The sequence below is a fragment of the Polistes fuscatus genome, unplaced genomic scaffold, assembly GCF_010416935.1.
Source record: "Polistes fuscatus isolate 324 unplaced genomic scaffold, CU_Pfus_HIC Scaffold16, whole genome shotgun sequence".
Lineage (NCBI taxonomy): Eukaryota > Metazoa > Arthropoda > Insecta > Hymenoptera > Vespidae > Polistes > Polistes fuscatus.
The window spans coordinates 1,744,762-1,763,722 of record NW_025113064.1 but is presented as its reverse complement, the minus strand read 5'-3'; the positions used below and the strand labels follow the sequence as shown (position 1 = coordinate 1,763,722).

At 29.8% G+C, this 18,961-nt stretch overlaps 4 protein-coding genes and 1 long non-coding RNA gene across 12 annotated transcripts; 2 read left to right on the top strand and 3 right to left on the bottom strand.

The window, feature by feature from the left end:
- Positions 1 to 475: 475 nt before the first annotated feature.
- Positions 476 to 2,199, bottom strand: LOC122514811 (MOB kinase activator-like 4). Of its 4 annotated transcripts, none has more exons than XM_043631866.1 (4): positions 2,113 to 2,199; positions 1,739 to 1,875; positions 1,070 to 1,443; positions 476 to 970 (listed from the first exon to the last, which is right to left on the bottom strand). In XM_043631866.1, the coding sequence occupies exons 2-4, from the start codon at positions 1,796 to 1,798 to the stop codon at positions 739 to 741; spliced, it is 666 nt and encodes a 221-aa protein (XP_043487801.1). In that variant the 5' UTR covers positions 1,799 to 1,875; positions 2,113 to 2,199; the 3' UTR covers positions 476 to 738. The 4 variants fall into 4 exon arrangements, with proteins under 4 accessions (XP_043487801.1, XP_043487803.1, XP_043487799.1 ...); XM_043631868.1 differs by having other exon boundaries at positions 1,739 to 1,866; XM_043631864.1 differs by having other exon boundaries at positions 1,739 to 1,948; positions 2,087 to 2,187.
- Positions 2,200 to 2,379: 180 nt separating this feature from the next.
- Positions 2,380 to 6,926, top strand: LOC122514808 (HEAT repeat-containing protein 6). 2 transcript variants are annotated; one of them, XM_043631860.1, is made up of 12 exons: positions 2,380 to 2,642; positions 2,827 to 3,075; positions 3,163 to 3,396; positions 3,477 to 4,299; positions 4,375 to 4,655; positions 4,734 to 5,072; positions 5,141 to 5,388; positions 5,458 to 5,677; positions 5,795 to 5,872; positions 5,989 to 6,195; positions 6,284 to 6,400; positions 6,707 to 6,926. In XM_043631860.1, the coding sequence occupies exons 1-12, from the start codon at positions 2,463 to 2,465 to the stop codon at positions 6,875 to 6,877; spliced, it is 3,147 nt and encodes a 1,048-aa protein (XP_043487795.1). In that variant the 5' UTR covers positions 2,380 to 2,462; the 3' UTR covers positions 6,878 to 6,926. The 2 variants fall into 2 exon arrangements, with proteins under 2 accessions (XP_043487795.1, XP_043487796.1); XM_043631861.1 differs by lacking the exon at positions 2,380 to 2,642 and having other exon boundaries at positions 2,961 to 3,052.
- Positions 6,927 to 7,085: 159 nt separating this feature from the next.
- On the bottom strand, positions 7,086 to 8,186 carry LOC122514810 (PRKR-interacting protein 1 homolog). Its single transcript, XM_043631863.1, has 3 exons — positions 7,949 to 8,186; positions 7,666 to 7,845; positions 7,086 to 7,540 (listed from the first exon to the last, which is right to left on the bottom strand). Exons 1-3 carry the CDS (start codon positions 8,045 to 8,047, stop codon positions 7,094 to 7,096), a joined length of 726 nt encoding a protein of 241 aa, XP_043487798.1. The 5' UTR covers positions 8,048 to 8,186; the 3' UTR covers positions 7,086 to 7,093.
- Positions 8,187 to 9,174: 988 nt separating this feature from the next.
- On the bottom strand, positions 9,175 to 12,244 carry LOC122515023 (26S proteasome non-ATPase regulatory subunit 2). Its single transcript, XM_043632160.1, has 4 exons — positions 12,032 to 12,244; positions 11,221 to 11,951; positions 9,570 to 11,140; positions 9,175 to 9,504 (listed from the first exon to the last, which is right to left on the bottom strand). The coding sequence occupies exons 1-4, from the start codon at positions 12,107 to 12,109 to the stop codon at positions 9,203 to 9,205; spliced, it is 2,682 nt and encodes an 893-aa protein (XP_043488095.1). The 5' UTR covers positions 12,110 to 12,244; the 3' UTR covers positions 9,175 to 9,202.
- Positions 11,820 to 15,137, top strand: LOC122515024. Of its 4 annotated transcripts, none has more exons than XR_006303190.1 (5): positions 11,820 to 11,912; positions 12,189 to 12,323; positions 12,733 to 12,856; positions 13,172 to 13,214; positions 14,913 to 15,137. It is a non-coding gene; the product is annotated as an uncharacterized LOC122515024 (long non-coding RNA). The 4 variants fall into 4 exon arrangements; XR_006303193.1 differs by having other exon boundaries at positions 12,669 to 12,856; XR_006303191.1 differs by having other exon boundaries at positions 12,189 to 12,327.
- The last annotated feature ends 3,824 nt before the right edge of the window (positions 15,138 to 18,961 follow it).

The window sequence follows — 18,961 nt, the reverse complement described above, 5'->3', positions numbered from 1 at the left end:
CTAATATATTTTCATTATTGCATTTATTACGGTTATATAATTTAACATATTGTAATTAATTAGATATATAAACGCTATCAGAAAAACAAAAGAAAAAGTAAACATTCCTTACTTGATTGCTTTTATCTTAAAGCTATTAGAGAATATCGATATTTATAATATAGATACATTATTTAATACAAACACATGTATAAGAAATATTAAATTTTCTTTCTTCCATCGTTATATTACTATATAAAACATTATAGAAATATTGAAAATGTACAATGAGAGCAAGTTGTTTTAATGTTTCAGGATTGTAAACAGTACTTCATTCATACCAAATGAAATGTGTCACCGGTCTTTTAATATATTATCAAAGATTTATAAGTCTTACATAGGTAAACATTAACTTAATTATATTTTTTAATAGCTAATTACGAAGCATGAAAAAATTGCTTGCATATTGTTTTTTTACTTTTTTTATCTTTCTTCCTTTTTCAAAAACTCATCGATATCATTTTTCTACTCATTTTCTCTTTCGACGTGATATTATACCCATTAGGTATAAAACATTTTCTAAAAGAAAAGCTTTACCAACCTTTTATAAGAATACACTTTCGCATTAACAAATGATTTCTTGGGAAAATGTATCCTGATTTTGGAACAAGAGATTCCCACCAGATCTTTCTAAATCTGATAATTCTTTTGTTTCTTCTTGTGTAATACTATTTTTCAATTAATTAAACAGTAAAAATTTTATGCATCACTTTCAGTTGCACCATCTTCTTCCATAATAGGTACTATCAAATTATCTTTAGACATCAGATTGTATTTAGTTACAAATGCAGTAAACCTTCGACAAAGAAATGTTTTATTTTCAAATTCATCGAATATCGTTCTGTGATGGAAATATGCATGAGAGAATATTCTATATACTCTGCGACATACAGATCCAAGTTTCGCCACTGAAGATTCTTTGATGCTTACTCTGAAATAATATAATAATTATATATTGTTATTGTAAAAAAACAAATCGATAAACTTAATTAATATTTATAAACACAATGACATATATATATATATATACCTGCTGGGAAAATATTTATTACTGTTTAATAAACAAGCTGCACCGTCTAATGTATGTCTGGTATAATCGATAGCAGGACATTCTTTAGGAGTTTTATGAGCAGCGCATAAAAATATCCATTGTTCAGTCGCTGTCATTTGATTACATGTCTCAGGATGACATTCTTCTTGTAATCTAACTGCCAATCCATTAAGTTCCATACAAAATTGTCTCAAGTGTTCATACTTCCAAACTCCTTCATCTTGAGCATCTGGCATATTAAGTATCAATTCTATATTTGACGGTTCTCTCCTGATAGTTTGTTGTATATATTGTTGTACCGCCAGTGTACTATCCATTTCTTCGAACACTTCATCCGGCCACATACTAAAATCCTGTTAAACATTTGACAGAAAAACAATCATTGATAGCTCAATGAGAAACGTCAAACAACGTTGAAGTTTTCAGTTTGAAAAGAATATTATGTAATGTTAGATTAATTAATTTAATTAAATAATTATTATTTGTTATATTTGTTATATTTGTTTATAAATATTCATTGAAATATGCGCAAAATGATGCCGGTACATGAAATAAAAATCAATTCGTCACAATCAAAGAAACGTCAAAGCAACATTTGTGTCAAATTTAAAGGGTATTACGTTTAGAATAATTGATAATAATATTTACTTTAGCTTTAGTTCCTGGTCTATTTCTTCTCAAGATTGTAGGTCCGTCCGCCATCTTCATGTTGTCAATTCTTGCGATTAATGCAACTCAACATCCAATTGCATTAAAAAGAGGAGATGCTTCTTCTCCTAGAATATCTAATATTTTTTATATAGTAACTGATATTACTCCTAGATGGCATCCATGTATAAAAAATTATCGTTTGTTAACCTATCGATTTTAATAATCGCACGATAATATTATCGACTTTTAACGATTATTTATTAAACCTCGATTTATTTATTTAAAAAAATAAGCTTCTAGAAAACGTATTTAATTAATATTGAATGATAGTATATACACAAATACCTTATTTGTCACCAAATGGCACTTACGTATGAATCGTTTGATAATCTTATCGATTTTTAAAGCTTATTCATTAATTTCAATGTATTTATAAAGAAAACTTAACTAATTAATTTTTATTTTTTTATTTTATTTAACTACTTAATTTTTATTGAGTGATAGTATACGTGATAATGTATTTATGGTAACTTTAAAAATGGATCCTTCAGTATAATGGAGGGGGAAATCGATAGGATGACGTTCGATTAACAGCGCCAGTTTATTGTAATTACGTGTAGTTTCGTGTTGATTATTGTTAAAAATTCTTTATTTATAGATCTGTTATGTATAACCTATAAAATATGACTATGTAAATAATTAAAATAATAATCATGCAAACATGACTTCGTCAGTGCATGTTAATAGTTCTATCGAAAATGCGAATATCAAATTTGTTAATTTGATTGAACGAATATTATCATTAACACACACTAAACTTAGTAATAAACCATTAATTAATTCATGTCTTAATGATCTTAATGATATTGATTACAGACACATTAATATAACTAACAATGACGTAAGTTTAATTTTATCTATTAATAATTAATGTCATTTTTTTAAGGTTATATCACTTAGATTATCATAGATAACCTTCAAAATAAAATGATATTAATTATTATTATACCTAATGCATTTATTTATCATATTATTTTATATCAGATTATACTTGTTGTTTATTATCATTGTTGTTACTGTTTTAGGCTGTTTTATTGTTGATAAATCAACTTTGTACTATCGTACCACCAACAGAAACACTTCTCGTTAAAGATACTTGTCTATTCCTAGCTAATGTAATACTAAATGATCTCGTACTGCAAGGAAGAACCTTAGCTGCTTGCACGAGATGGATCTTGAACTCATTAAAGTTTTCGAAACCGTTTGCTTGGGTTTCTATTCTTCACGCTTTAAAAAGCGTCTTAGTTAATGGTAATTTTGATAATATCAATCAAGTTAGTATTTTTGATTTGTTATAAAAATGATTTCTTTCTTTGTAAATATGTTATGTTAACATTCTTATTTTCTTTTTTCTTTTTCAGTATCTCCAATCCTTACTCGGAGATAAGGGTTTGTTGAACAAGTATTTAGTACCACAAAATGAAGAGTGGACGGATTTAAATGTGCAAGCAATATGTTGTTTGGAAGGAATTTTGATAAATAAGAAAAGTAATTCATGTATATCGGAGGAATACATATGTATCATTAAGGATGTCGTTTTGAATATGGTTTCGTTGTTACCATGTTCAAATCATAATATACAATATTATAATAAAGTAATTAATATTGTAAATGAATGTTTGAAGTTACACGTTTTAAAGATACGAATTGTTATTTAGAAATATTGTATTTTCAGATTTTATGTTCATGTTTGAGAATTTTACGTATCGCAATGATAGATAAATTGATAAAGATCACATCAGATCTTATTGGCCAAATTTTAGGAGTAGTACAGGCTTTCCTGTTTTATGGAATTAAAGATTATTTACCTATACAACCGCAACTTCTTCATCCAGCAGCAATGAATCTTCCAGAACGTCCACACGTCGTACCAAAATGCAAGAATCAGAAAGCAGCCAAATCCAAATCTAAGAAGCAAATGTCTAAAAAATCTACACCAGAAGATAAACGTATTTCTCCAGAAAGTAAAAAGATTTATAAATACTCCAGCGAATCTGAAATATCTGATAGCGAAACAAATGATTCTGTTTTCGTGGAATCTAAAATCAGACTTGAAACTGTACGCTTATTGCAAGCTCTTATTGAAAACACTCAAGCTCGTGAAATTTTTGGCTACTGGCCACAAATAGTTGCGACCGGTTCGCGAAATGATGCCAGAGTATTAACTAGGAGTATTTTAAAAGAACCTAATACAAAAGTAAGACAAAATGTTTTAAGCGTGCTTACTGAATTATTAATCGGTGCTAGACCTTTCTTAATACATGCTGAAGATGTTCAGCCAACTTCGTTTATAACTTTCTTCGGTACAGTTTATCTAATGGTCAAAGAATTGCATTTTACTTTATCATTAGTTTTAAATACCGAAAAAAATGCAGCTGTTTTGACACATTTATTAAAGTGCATTGCAGTGCTTATTCAAGGTACGCCATATGCTAAATTAAAACCCGGACTTGCAACTAAATTAATTCGAAATTGTAGATCACACATACAACATAAAGGTATGCGTAATATATATCTATATATATCTACCTATATATATATATATTTAATTACTAATTAATATCAAATTCTAGATCCTACTGTAAAGGTAGCAACATTTTTAGTTTTTGAAGCGTTGGTTTGGAACGATCCTATTACTCCAGAAATATTAGAAATTCTATCTAAACAATCTAACGTCAATCCTGAACCAGAAACAAATGCAAGTTCAATTAACGATCTAACGGATCAAGAAGAAGAAATAGATATCGAAGATTTAAATGATAGTAAAATTGAAAGTACTAATCAAGATAAACATTCTAAAGAAAGAGGCATTAGTTCTTTACTTCAAGTATGCTTGAATAATGTATCAAACAAGGTATTATACAACAAAATATTTAATATATTATTCTATGCAATTTGATTAGATAAATAATTATTATGTATGCTATTTTAGAATACAAGTACTCCTGTTCAACTTCAATCTTTGAAACTAGTTGGCGCATTAGCATTTAATACCAGTGATCTTGTATTTCCTTATTTGGAGAGAGTTACTAATACTTTAATTTCTGTATTAGCAGATTCAGAAATACAAATAATATTACATTCTTGTAGAGCGCTTGAGTTAATTGCAGGTTGTTTAGCAAATACAGATTCAAGTCATAATTCTTTATTATTTTGGAATATTGTATTCGAACCTATGACGTTATTAGTTCAACATGAACAAACTATATTAAGAGAAGCTGCCTGCGATTGTTTAGGTGCTATTGGTTCTAATATGGTCACTCAGTTAACGGTATACAATATCTATTTATTTCCAAATGTTATTTCAACTTTTATTTAACATTATTATAATTATTTCAGCGTCAACAAAAAATATTACTTATAACAATATTATTAGGAAGCATTCACGATGAAGAAAGTGCTGTTAGAGCAGCAGGTTTAAGAGCGCTAGGAATGTTAATAAGACTTCCTCCTTTTGAAGAAGACACAGGATTTTTAATGGATTTAGCTGATATAGCTTGCCTGGGTTTAAATGATCAAAGTCTTGGCGTACGCATTAAAGCAACATGGGCATTAGCTAATTTATGCGATTGTATTTGTAGAAGACAGTTAGTCTCATCGACTTAATTATTTTTATTATTATGTTTTATTTAATTTAACGATTATTATATTTGTAGGTGTAACGAAGATATGGAGCCAATTTTATTCGACGTTTTATTACCAAAAATTTATCAAACGAGCATTATAGCTACTAAAGATAATGATAAAGTTAAATGCAATGCCGTCAGAGCTTTAGGAAGTATTTTGTATATCTGTCCGGATAGAGAAATATTAAAAGATACGTCTTCGGGATTGGACGCTTTAATTAATTGTGCTGTATTAGGAAATGATATGAAAGTAAATACACGTATATAGAATAGTTTCATTTTATTAAGTACACAATTCTTAGTTTAGCAAATTTCAATAAATGTTTCTTCATCAATTTTCAAGTATATTATGAGAATAATTTTTTAGGTCAGATGGAACGCTTGTAGAGCATTAGGATTAGTTATATCCCACAATCCAGATTATATTCTACCATCGTCTTGGCAAGTATGTATGTAATATACAGGTTGTTTCGTAATATGCGAGGCTCATATTACATAGGAAACACCCTCTATATATATATATATTGATAATTTGTTTAATATAAAAATATATTTTTACAGGAACAAGTATTTCCAGCATTGTGCAATTTAATATGTCATAGCCCAAATTTTAAAGTTCGCACAAATGCTGCATGGGCTTTATATTCGTGTAACTCTTATGGTAAATACACTCCAACATTATGGAAAAGTATAGTTTTAGCTTTTGAAAATTGTCAACACGTGCCAAGTTATGTCGAATATTCTCATCGTGACACACTCGTTCAACAGGTTTATTACAATATAATTTTTATTTGATATAAAACTAAATTAATATCTAATTTCTTTAATGTTGAAAATACATTATTTCTATTTTTAGTTGTGCCTTACACTAAGTCATTTAGCTGCTCATACAAAAGTAACCGAATTACAAAACGTTTGGGTAGAAATTGGTGATCATATCGAAAGTATTTCCAACTATATTAAAAAGTTTCAGGTAACATTCAGTATTTTTATTATGTTTACAGATAGAAATAATTGTACACGATTTAGAAAAATGTGATATTTATTTATTTTATACGTGATAATATTAGGAGGATCGGAAAGTAATTTTTTTTTACATTAAATTCAAACACAACTTTGAAGTACACAATGAGTTAATTAACATTAATCACATACTTTTTAATATACAACTTAAACATAAAACACATTACTTTCTGGTCCCCCTAATAATTAATATATATTTTACAATGTACAATATTTACAATCTTCTTTTCTTTTTCTTTTTTTAACATAATTTCAGGAAAACATATTGCCAGAGAAAGTTGGTAATTTGATAGAAGCTAAAGCACATTTAGAAAAGTGTGTTAAAACTGCCAAATCATTACAAGAGCAACAAATAGCCAGTACTTTAGCCAATTTATTTGATAGAACAAGTCATTACGATAATCTAGATAGTTTAAGTATAATGTAAAAAAGTATCAATACATTTATATTTAATAATAAATCTTCTATCTAAACGATCATTTTTTCTCATTTAGCAATCATAATCTATAATCAAACTTAATTTGTTGTATAAAATGCATCTTTTATGTATATTAATATACATAATAGAAAATAAGTATCTATTATCAGTAGATACTATATTTTAAGCATGTTTTCCTTTCTCATACTACATTTTCTTTTTCTTTTATTCATCTTCATTTATTTCTTTCTTCGTAGATTCATTCAATATATTAGTCGTATCATTTTCTTGATCTTGTTTAATTTCTGTAGAAATAGTTTCGCTCATAGTATCCTTACATATAACATTAGACTCATCTTTATTATTTTCTTTTCCTTTAACTTCGATATCTTTTAACTGTTTCATTTCTGTACAAGTAATGTTATTTGTAGATTCTTTATCGCAACTAAAATCAGACCGCGTTTCATCGTCATTATTTTCATCAGCCGAATCGCTGTCCTCTGTATTGCTATTTTCCTTACTTTCGATTTCAGTATTATTCATTTTCATCTTTTTCTTCCCTTTCATCTTTTGTTTCCTTTTCAATCTCTTAGCACGCTTTTTTGCTGTCGCTTCCTCTGCTAGTTTTTTATTTTGTTCCAACTTCTCATGGTACTGTGCGTCCAAAAGTTCCTGCAATTTTTCAATGAAAAATGATTTAAATTTATTTCAAGAATAATACAAAATTGAATTTTTATATTTAGCATAGAAGTTAGCAGAACAAAAATGAATCTAATTATTATCAATGAAATACCAACCTTATGACCTTTCTCTTGAATAAATTTTTGTCTTGCATATTCCTTACGGCGCAAATGTCTGTAGACATGAAACTCTCCGCTGCCTGCACCAGCACTACTACCCATTACATTTCTTACAAATTCTGGTACAGTTGGTGTATTTTTTGGTTTTGGTCGTTCTGGTAATACAATAGGTTTGTCCTATCAATAAAAAGAAAAAAAGAAATGATTAAAAATCAAAAATAATATAAAATATTATATAAATATATATTATTACTATTATTATTATTAATAAAATACTTACTGGATTTTTCATTAACTTCATTAATTTTAATCTTTGTAAATCCACAGCTGTTTTAGCAACAATTGGCTTCTCCTCTTCCTTTTCTTTTTTATTACTCATATTGTTATAAATAATATAACAACAATAAATAAGAATGTAGGTTATGTGACACGAAATAAAACCAGCTACTATGCGCCAGAATTCTTTCGTTATTTTATTTTAATACTTTATAATAAGTATTACTTTATATAAGTATAATAAGTACTTTATATAAGTATAATAATACTTTTGTTTCTATTGAAGTTGTATAATAAAAGTTTATTTTATTATAAATGGAATTATTAATAACGCAAAGAACTGTAGTGTACACGACTGTAACATACAGATAAACTTTCTTTGCTTTTTGTATGGTAGCGCTATCTGGCATCTAAATTTTCTGCAGATAAAATAGATTTATACTTTACCAAATGTCGTTATTTCTGAGGCCGGTTTCACCAGTCGATATTTTATCGACCGTCGGTAGTTGCAGTTTCCTACCGGTATCACATCGATCGTCGGTAATAGTAGGGTCCTACTGTTAAAATATCGACCGCTGTTAATGGCAGTTTCTACTTAAATAACATTGACCGTCGGTAACCTTAATATAAAGTATTACCGACGTAAAGTAAAATAAATTTGAAATTTACTATTACCGACGGTAGATAAGATAAAGGTAGAGCACTACTATTACCGATATCGCCTTAGCAATGTTACTAGAATTTCAATAAATTTTGAACTTGCTTACTAATCTAGTAACTTTTTTCAATTATTAATAACTTATTAAATATTTAATTAATAAAATGAGCAATTAAGAGCATTTATTCATTATTTCTGCTGCTGCGGTTCTATGCCAAATTTTTTGTGCCGAGTATAATTATAAGACATCCAATGGATTATCAACACACAGCAACGGCTTAAGAAGAACGTACTATTTTTTAGTACGGATTTTTCGTTTAGGAATTGTTTTTTCATGATGATTAAAAAGTTCAAATTTATTTTACATCTTACATAACCATGAAAAAATTTTTAAATATTTGGAAAATTTTGTTTACGATTTTAAAAGAAATATATATATATATCAGTATTCTTAATTACATTTTCTAGTTTTACAGATTTTACAACCTAAAAAGGATTTACAAATAATAGAAGCTTCTTTATTACTTATTGATCTTAATATATATTGTTTTAGAAAATAATGAAATAAGAGATACATTAGAAGAATGAAATGTAATAAATCTACGGTACAAAATCTGGATTTTTTCTTAATATAACAAAGCCTTCCATAATAGGAGTTAATGGTATATATTCTTCAGTAGCAAGTTCAGCTCTTTCGCCGTATGCTAATAACACAGGAGTCGTATGAGTTTGGAAACCAGTTATTGTTTTAGGTTTACCCGCTTGACCGACAACATCGACGGCAAGACCTACTCTTACTGGTACAGCTAAAGGATTAAGAACTTCATCAAATGTAACCAGCATTCTTGGCTGCATCGCAGCTGCTAATGTATACAAAAGGTAATGCGATCTTCCAAGAATAACTGCAATAAATAAATATAAATAATTAATTTATGCTATAATTTGAATAAGTAATTAAATTACTTACTGTTTTTGACATCTAGAAAGCCAACCAATGTAGCAAGGAGACCAGCTAATGCAACAGGACTTAATAATTGTCTATCACTATGATATGGAGATAATGTTAATGTTCCTTTTCCAAGATGTGTTAAACCTTGCGATATGCGGACCATAAATAAATTATTAGGATCTTTAGAATGGAACAACGCTAATTGTCTTAACATAGCTGCTAATCTTGCATTATTTGTTCCAGCTCCGACTAAACCCATCGCAAATATTGCATTGTGAGCTACCTCTGGGTCGCTATCGTGTGAAAATTTAGATAAGGTATCTAATATGTTTAATTTAGGATTAGAAACAGATATGAGTCCTAAAGCGAGTGGTACGGATCTTCTAATTACTGGCTCGCAATATCTCAATAAATGACCAAATGTTCTGTACGCCATTTCTGCTCCTATTTCTTCGCCCATTGCAATTAATGCAATTCCAAGAACAGCAATTGCTTGTCGGGAACTTAAATCTTTTTCTTTTTCTTCTTTCTTTTCTTCCTTTTTATCTTTATCCTTGCGATCGCTCTTATCCTCTTTCTCATTAGCTGGTTCATAATGTTCAGAACATATATGTAAGAGATGTTGTATTTTCAGAACATTCCCTGTTCCTGCATAAGCACATACTTCTACCAGTGTAGTAGACATTGATCTAAATGGTTCTGGTATAACTTCTAATGCTGCGATTATTGCCTCAGCAGCTTCTTGTTTCCCTAAGAAACATAATCCTAATCCAAGAGGTAAGAAGCGTGCATATGTATCTTTAAGCTCACTTTCTGTCTTTTCCATTAATGTATGCATTATTGTAGTTGTAACATAAGCATTACAAGATCCAACTGCAACCATTCCTAAAGCAAGACCAGCTACACCAATGACTTCCCAACTTGATTTTGGATCGCTGAGAACTGGTGTAAGTAAACATAATACTGTTTCTCTGTTAGAACCAGCATATGCTAATCCCAGACCAACAATTGCACCAATTCTCATCGTATTACTACTGTGTAATACATAATCAGAAAGAAGAGCCAAAGCTGGATCGCATTCGTTTCTCACACCACAGTTTACAATACCGCAGGCTAGTAATGCTCCAGATTTAATATAATCTTCCGAAGAGTAAAGGTATTTGTCGATAGGCGTTAATCCACCATCGACATCCCATAATAAAATCAAACCCAAAGATGCAGTAGCACTGAGCATTCCATGCTCTTTATTTTTGTATAGCCATTTATTACCATCTTCGATTAATAATTTGTCTTGTCCAAATGCGGCATTAACGAAACCATTAACAAAACTAGCAGCTAGATTTTGTCTTGCCGAATCTACTTGTCCACCACCGAAAGGTGGCCGACAATTTTCCAAATGCGATTTATATACGTCCTCTGGTGTTTTAGGTTCCGTTATATCCAATTCACGTGCCAAATTAAGGAAGTGATTGTTTAATTGGGAATTGGACATTATTTCAACCAAATCGTCGTATTCAACGGTCGATTCATTAAGATCTAAGAAAATTTGCTGACGACCCAACATAAATGCCAACTGTCTTTGGACTGATCTAAAAAGATAAGTAAAATATGTATTAGGAAAAAATACTACAAATTCGTGACCACTTACTATACTTATCTTTATACTTACAGATCGGTACATTTAGTGAAAATTTCTTCAATGAAAGAAAGATCATTAAGCTGCATTGCAAGTCGAATTGCTTGAGGAAATTGACCAAATTTTCCATACAATGTCGCAGCAGTTTGGAGTAGAACACCGCTTTCCGCATCGGCAACATAAGGTACGCAACTGGTAAGATAAAGGCAAACTCTCTGATATGCGCTCTCATCGACATATTGTTCCAATATATCGAGCCTTTCAATTTCCATCAGCAAATCGCAAGCTTCAGTTTCTGCATTGTGTGCCATATTGTACGGTACAATTTCATGTACCAATGCAATTAATCTTTTACTCATAGATACAGCATCAGCGCCACAGAGTTCATCCCATTCTCCTGCTAATTCACCCGACAAGTGTCTAACATATTCGTGTCCCCATTCACCGATAGGCAAAGCGGATCCAGTTAATCTATATTGTAAGCATTCTCTACCCTCTCCCATGGTCATTGCCAATACAGAGATAATATCTGAACACAGTTCTTGAAATTCGGGGTTGGTCATCTCATCGTAAATCTTTTTCATGGTATCATAATGGGGTCTCATAAATTTTAGAGGCTTTGGTACGCTTGTCATAGAAGTCGTGGATGCACGTATCTGTGTACGCAGTAATTCCAATGCAAACTGATGTAACTTTTGATTGGGATCTTGCAATACTTCTACCAAGTAAGTTAATTCCTCTTGTAAGAGTTTATCCTCCTCTGTCTGGAAATAGAATAATGTAATTTGTTATATTAACTGTAGTTAGAAGTAAGTTCATTATATCTTTTGTGTAATTTACTTACCAATTCACTTTTCTCATCTTCCTTCTCATTTTTAACATCCTTAGATGGCTTCACCTCGATTTTCGTACTTTCTGACATTTTGTCTTAAATAATTTTTTATTATTTCACCAAAGAAAAATAATATCACAATTTTCAATGCTTTCGTTATTAATTCTAGGATTAATCAACCTTAGATGATCACTCCACACTGGATCATGAGTTTCAATGTTTGCTAGTCACCATAATCGTGAACGCTTCTGCGGTCAATTGATCAACTGCAATATCAAATCTGTTTTACCATAAAATTATCTCAGTAGGTAAATCTATTTGATTTATTTAAAAATAATATATTACTTATATTTAATTAATAGTAATAATTGATATAATTTATTAAATTGATTGAAATTAAATAACAAAAATAATTCTTTAATATGGCGGTAAAAAATTAATTTCGAATGTAAAAAGAACATGCGCGGGAAATACGAATCTTTTTTGATTCTTTTAATTTAGTTACATATATATATATATAAATAAAAAATAATAATAATAATTATAATAACAACAACGAACAAATGTTATTAATAAAATAATAAGATAATGATATGTAAAGAAATAATAGAACGAGTGGGTGGTAACGAAATGAAAATTGGCGGGCTAGGTGGAGACGTCTGAGTTGAGATTAGTGCGCAAGTGTTTCCTGATTTGTTATTCGCGGTTGTCAGGGTGACAGGAAGTTGACGCCGACGGAGGCGGGAACGTCAGACGTCGCGATGCACCTGTGACGTGCAAATCGCCGTTGGTGGAGCGGCGTTAAGCCGTTATCCCCGAAAAAATATCAAAAGAAACGTGAGTGTGTGCGTGAATGTATATATGTATTATGTATATAAGTTTTACGCGTAGAGATAGATACGTGCGTGTAACAAACAATTCATTTTTTTTTATTCATTTGCACTACTATACAAAAAAAATTATGCATTTTATATTAATTAATTAATTATTTATTTTTTATTTTTTTTCTGTGTCTTACAAAATATTCGACTGTATGAATTATTTTAGAAAATAATTTCTAAATTCCTGTGAAAAGTATTTCAATGAAAAACATTTTATTATCAGTGAGACATTTTTTTCCTCATCGTAAACTGCTACTAATCGATATTACAGAAAAGAAAAAAAACATAACGGTGATCGGGAGAGGAGATAAGCGGTGAGTTGTTTTGCAATTTTCATATTTTCGTATACATATTTTTATTTATTTATTCGAAATATAAAATTGTAAGTTACGCGAAGTATGCTTAACGTTGCATTCGTATTGTTCGATAGAGGTTATGCATCTATCACGATTTACATTTAAATATAATGAATAAACAATTGCAATTGCATAATTAATAAAATGCAAATATCATAGATTTCTTTCTGATATTTTATAGAAAAGAAAAGAAAAGAAAAAAGAAATCTTTATAGTTGATCCAATTTAAAATCGATCATTAACATCGATCGATAATTCATATTAATTGATCTTCGATTATTTTTGATTTGACTGACGTTGTATGCTTCGATGGCGCGAGAATTTGAAATAAGTCGATCGAAATGGATGATTTTTGTTAAAATACAGTTTTCAATGAATGCTTATTTATTTAATTGTTATACTTGGAGATGCAACACAATTTTTATATTTATTTCTTTTTTATTTTTTTTCTAGAAGAAGAATATAAGATTTCGATATGCGAGTTATGGGTTCCGGTTTTGATAAACCCCTATAAAACGGCAACACGTTTATCGTAGCTGTCGCAAGGTTTGCTTTTATTCAGGGGCTTGTAGACATAATGAAATTCTCTCACGAAACGCATATACTTGAACAACGTGCGTGTTTCTCGTAGCTAGTCGTTGGATATTTCGTTAAGTCGCTTAGATGTAGCAAGAATGATCGAAGATAAACAGAAAAATATTACAAAGTGTGTATGTTCCTTGTCCCATTCGACATATATCAATATTAGATTTATCGAACAATTTTTCTTTTCTTTTTTTATCCATTCGTAAGTTACATTACTTTCAATTAATTTTATTCCATATCACGCATATGATACAACCTTTCAATTTATTCTATAAAGGAGAAACAAAAAAGAGAGAATCATTTTATTTTATTCAGATGGAAAGAACTTTTATTTAAAATAGTTACAAATTATTAAGCACGTCAAAGATTAGAATCAAGGATAATAACGATTGCACTAGTTCCAAGTTCGAAACTATGCGAATTAGGATGTTATATCCTTTGAAATAGGGCTTCGTTGTTTCGTCGATACTGCAGGTAGTAACCATTTTTAATAGTACATACTATTATACATATATATTCTATTTATTCATGACATAATATAGAAAAAAAAAACATAAATTACCATTTAATTAAAAACGTTAATACATTAATTACAGTAATACACACTGTAATAAATATTAGTATACAGTACTACCAATTAACAAGATAAATTATAAATGATCGTTATTATTTAAAGACGATGCAATTATTGAAAATATATTTCTTCCTTTTAATTTAGTTTTGTTTTAAATGAATAGGTATAACACGAGATAGATCGTTTCAAAATTGATCGGTGTATTCGATTCGTTTTATTCGAAAGTAGGCAAACAATTTGAAACTTTTGATCGGTGGTGTATATACGTGTACACACATATATATATATGTGTATATGTGTATATATAATTCGTCTACGTTCGTTTCAAGTGTGCATACGTGTTCGTCGTATCCGAGCATCGAATGCCTGCGGCCTTTGCGGTTCTGTATATATTCGTGTACATATACGTAATGCACATATGCACACATCTATGTATGTTCTTCTCTTTTCCATGTGCAGAGGGTTATCGATAATCGTGTCAATTTTCCGTGTCACAGGATTCGCCTTATGGGGTCGCGTGTTCACCAAATTGCATTTCTCTGTATCGGCTGTCATGAACCACCGACACAGAACTCTCAGACCCAACGTCGACATTCGTGAAATTCGATCGATGTTTCTGATTAATATTCGAACGATAGGTCATGATCGTTTCTCTTGATATCTGAACCAAGTAATTATTATTTAAGGTCTCTATGTGTGTGTGTGTGTGTTTTACATTTTAATATTATAGGATTAATATAGATATTTTTTTTTGGGGGAGGTTTCTTTTTTTTCTTTTGATAAATATAATTAATTAATTTAATGTTTTGCTATACACCCCGTCTCTGTGTGTGTGTGTGTGTGTGTGTAGCGAAATAAATTTTGAAATAATTGATTTTTATTATTAATTGTTATTATTTAATGTAATTATTTAATTGTTTCTTTTGTCAATCGCATTACGCACGCGTGTTTAATTATATTGTTGTTCAAAGGTCTTAGTTATTGAAAATTGTCATAGGAGATACACGAGAAAGCGAAGAAGAAATGAATTAGAATTAATGTAATTAGTATTAAATCGAAAATTCTTCTTCCTCGAATAATTTTGCCATCTTCGTTTTAAAGATTATTCGCATTCTTCTTCCCTTTGAATATTTTGTGATACTCGAAAGTGGGTCAACCGAAAGAGATCCCTTTTGGGTACCAAAGCATTCTGGTTTTATACTGAAAGCTACTTCTTTCTTTCTCGAACAAAGCGTCTTACATTCAATGTTCTTTTATTAACACTGTAATATCTTTTTATTGACTTTAAACTTCATTTAAAAAAAAAAAGAAAAAAAAGACCACACGAAAATATATTCCCACACGCGCACACGAGAATCTTTTATTCAAAAATTGAAACTAATTTTTTTTTGTATATCCTTTCGTTTTAAATTATTAATAATCAAAAAAATGATACACGACACGCGAATATTTGCAATTGTTAAGTAAGAAGATTTACACCTAACTATTAGAGGTATGTAAAATATAAGAAAGAAAAATCAGAAATAGTAAGAACGATGTTACAGTGGTTTTTATCGATCGATTTGACTATACTCGGTTATAGATACGAATAAATTTATAATAACAGGATATATGAATCGTATATATATATATATATATATCTATCTATCTTATAGTATTCTCTGTTTATACGTTTACGTATTCATGACACTTATATTAATAGATATACAGATTACATTATCTGTAATTGTAAAGAATAACGTCATAATTGCATCTTTCCAATCATCTTTACTATCCCCAATGTTAACATTTTCGTAATTTAAAAAAAAAGAAGAATAATTACCAGATTAAAGTATACAATACTGCTTTATAATTTATATTATAATTGTTATAATTATTTATAAAAGATTATATAGATTATATAGAATAAGATTATATAGAAAATATATGCAAATACTTCAATGTTAAAATTTTCGTAATTTAAAAAGAAAAATAATTACCTGATTAAAGTATACAATTCTGCTTTATAATTTATATTATAATTGTTATAATTATTTATATAAGATTAAATGTTAAAACATATAGATAACATATAGAAAATATATATAAATACTTCAATGTTAAAATTTTCGTAATTTAAAAAAAAAGAAAAATAATTACCTGATTAAAGTATACAATTCTGCTTTATAATTTATATTATAATTGTTATAATTATTTATATAAGATTAAATGTTAAAATTTTCGTAATTTAAAAAAAAAGAAAAATAATTACCAGATTAAAGTATACAATACTGCTTTATAATTGATATTATAATTGTTATAATTATTTATATAAGATTAAATGTTAAAACCTATACATATAACATATAGAAAATATATGTAAATACTTAAAGTAAATATAGTTTAGAATATATAGAAAGGAGAGACATTTTAATTAGAGAAAAGTAAAGTATAGTAAGTTCTGAAGAGAAAGGTTCGATATTTCAGGATCTTCTTAACGTCAATGTAACACTACGACTAGGACGATGATGACTAAAACGACAACGAAGACAACGACGAAGAAGAAGAAGAAGAAGAAGAAGAAGAAGAGGTCAGGGTACGTCGTTCCGTCTCGGAAGCGCAATTACAAAAGTTTCCCTTTTAACGTTAATTAATAAGAGAGCGCGTCGTACCGTACTTCATTATAGTGCGATCCATTACGAAGATAGCCTCAGCTTCTCTATCTATTTATCTATCTATCTTTCTCTCTTAGAGTAACTCTCTCATACTCTCTTTTAAAGTTACTCGAGCTTTCGATCGAAAAAAGATAAGCAAGAGAGAGAGAGAGAGAGAGAGATAAATGATAGAGATTCTGAAAAGCAAAAACTACTTTAACCTTCGCATACGTTTAACCTTATTATCCATCAAAATTTTTATTCCCAAGTGTAAAAGATACATTTTCCAATCGTCTCACGTACCAATTGCTAAAGAATCCGATAAAAGACCTTCTCGATTACTGTGCTTGCGCGATTGTGCGTTTTTTCAAGTATACGCGTAAAGTGGGATTTTTTATCTAATTTTTTAAGATTTTTGTTTTATTAGAATAAAAAAACAAAGAGGAAAGGAGAAAAATAGTCATGGCAGAGATAATACATTAACAAAGGGTATAAATGTGTGTGTGTAAAATCGTCTGATTAAATATCGTTCATTTATGAGCTTAAGTATACATATATGTACATAAGTCTGTCAAGTAGATTCATATGTACTTATGTACTTACTTCTTTCGCCATGGATGACGCAGCCAATCGAATGCCGGTTCGCCTACAGTTTTCGTGTCATTCGCCATATACGGTGCATCGTCTCGTACTCGTGCAAAAGGAAACGCGTCTTGTATTTCTCGAAACTTTCTGTCTCTTTTTCTTTTTCTATCTTTCTATATTTCCCTTTCTCTCTGCCCACGTTGTCTCGTTTAAACAGACGATTCTTTTTTACCGAACTTACCAAGGCGTGGTATCAACTGCTTTCGCTCCTTTAACGGGGCACCTCTCCTTGCTTTTGGGATGAACAGTGAAATGATTTTTTTTTTTTTTTTCGAGAGAGTTGTCAGGGCTGATTCAACCAATGCATGCCTTCATGCTTTATTTATTAGCTCTATTCAAGATACTTCTTCTTTGTCCGATTTTTCTCTTCTGCGTTACTTTCTTCCTTCTTTTTAATATTATATTTTAAATAAAAATTTGCAGCCCCCCCCACCCCATCACTCTCCACATGTTGGATTCTAAATTTTAAATTAAAATTTTCTAAAATTATAAAAGTAACACAAATTTGGATCAAACTTTTCAACCCTTCTCTTGATAGGCTCAATATTTTTCTTCGGAATCATTTATTTCGCGTCATTACTCCCACAATCGATGAAAATTATTCATAGTCGTCGCGTTATATTTTTTTCTTCTCTCTTCCATAGATTTAAGTTGCATCTGGTTCTTGATACGATCCCCAGTATCGTCGTTGTTATTCCATTACCGTTCCCTCGTAGTTCCTTCGAGTTCGTTCGAGTGTCTAATACTCGCTTAGATAGCTGAGAAGGAACGAGTGTTCTTTCAAGTAGCATCTTACAGACGTGTATTTAAGAAGTCCTTCTCTTTGATGAGAAAGTAAACTCGACTAGCGTTAATTCGAACTAACGCAAACGTGCACTTTTATTTTTATACCTTCCTTTACTTTTTTCATCATTATTCCAATTAACAAATCTATTATTATACATGATCAATGTAAAATTAAGATTCGTCATCGAAAAAGTAATATGAATCATGGTGTTAGAGATTATGTGCACAGTTTTAATACGAAATAACGTTGGATCAAATCATTTTCATTTGATTTCATCGAATTTTTGTAGAAAAGTATTTCAATATCAGGAAACTGTGCGTCGTTGAACATGTTTTGAAATCCTTCTTCACACGTTTCCTGCGTCACATATTATATCATCGAATAAAGGTTTCATCGTCAAGGACACGTTTATAACATACCATTTTCCATCTACCTCTCTTTCTCTTTTTCTTCTTCTCTTTGATGATTCAAACACGTTGTT

Coding starts and splice junctions, on each gene's coding strand:
- LOC122514811 (XM_043631866.1), bottom strand. CDS start 1,798: ATGAAGATGGCGGACGGACCTACAATCTTGAGAAGAAATAGACCAGGA. Junction 1,444..1,738: donor GACCAGGAACTAAAGCTAAA/GTAAATATTATT, acceptor AATGTTTAACAG/GATTTTAGTATGTGGCCGGA. Junction 971..1,069: donor AATAAATATTTTCCCAGCAG/GTATATATATAT, acceptor ATATTATTTCAG/AGTAAGCATCAAAGAATCTT.
- LOC122514808 (XM_043631860.1), top strand. CDS start 2,463: ATGACTTCGTCAGTGCATGTTAATAGTTCTATCGAAAATGCGAATATC. Junction 4,300..4,374: donor ATCACACATACAACATAAAG/GTATGCGTAATA, acceptor ATCAAATTCTAG/ATCCTACTGTAAAGGTAGCA. Junction 5,073..5,140: donor ATATGGTCACTCAGTTAACG/GTATACAATATC, acceptor TAATTATTTCAG/CGTCAACAAAAAATATTACT.
- LOC122514810 (XM_043631863.1), bottom strand. CDS start 8,047: ATGAGTAATAAAAAAGAAAAGGAAGAGGAGAAGCCAATTGTTGCTAAA. Junction 7,846..7,948: donor TGAAGTTAATGAAAAATCCA/GTAAGTATTTTA, acceptor TTTTATTGATAG/GACAAACCTATTGTATTACC. Junction 7,541..7,665: donor TTCAAGAGAAAGGTCATAAG/GTTGGTATTTCA, acceptor GAAAAATTGCAG/GAACTTTTGGACGCACAGTA.
- LOC122515023 (XM_043632160.1), bottom strand. CDS start 12,109: ATGTCAGAAAGTACGAAAATCGAGGTGAAGCCATCTAAGGATGTTAAA. Junction 11,952..12,031: donor AAGATGAGAAAAGTGAATTG/GTAAGTAAATTA, acceptor TTCTATTTCCAG/ACAGAGGAGGATAAACTCTT. Junction 9,505..9,569: donor CTTTCTAGATGTCAAAAACA/GTAAGTAATTTA, acceptor TATTTATTGCAG/TTATTCTTGGAAGATCGCAT.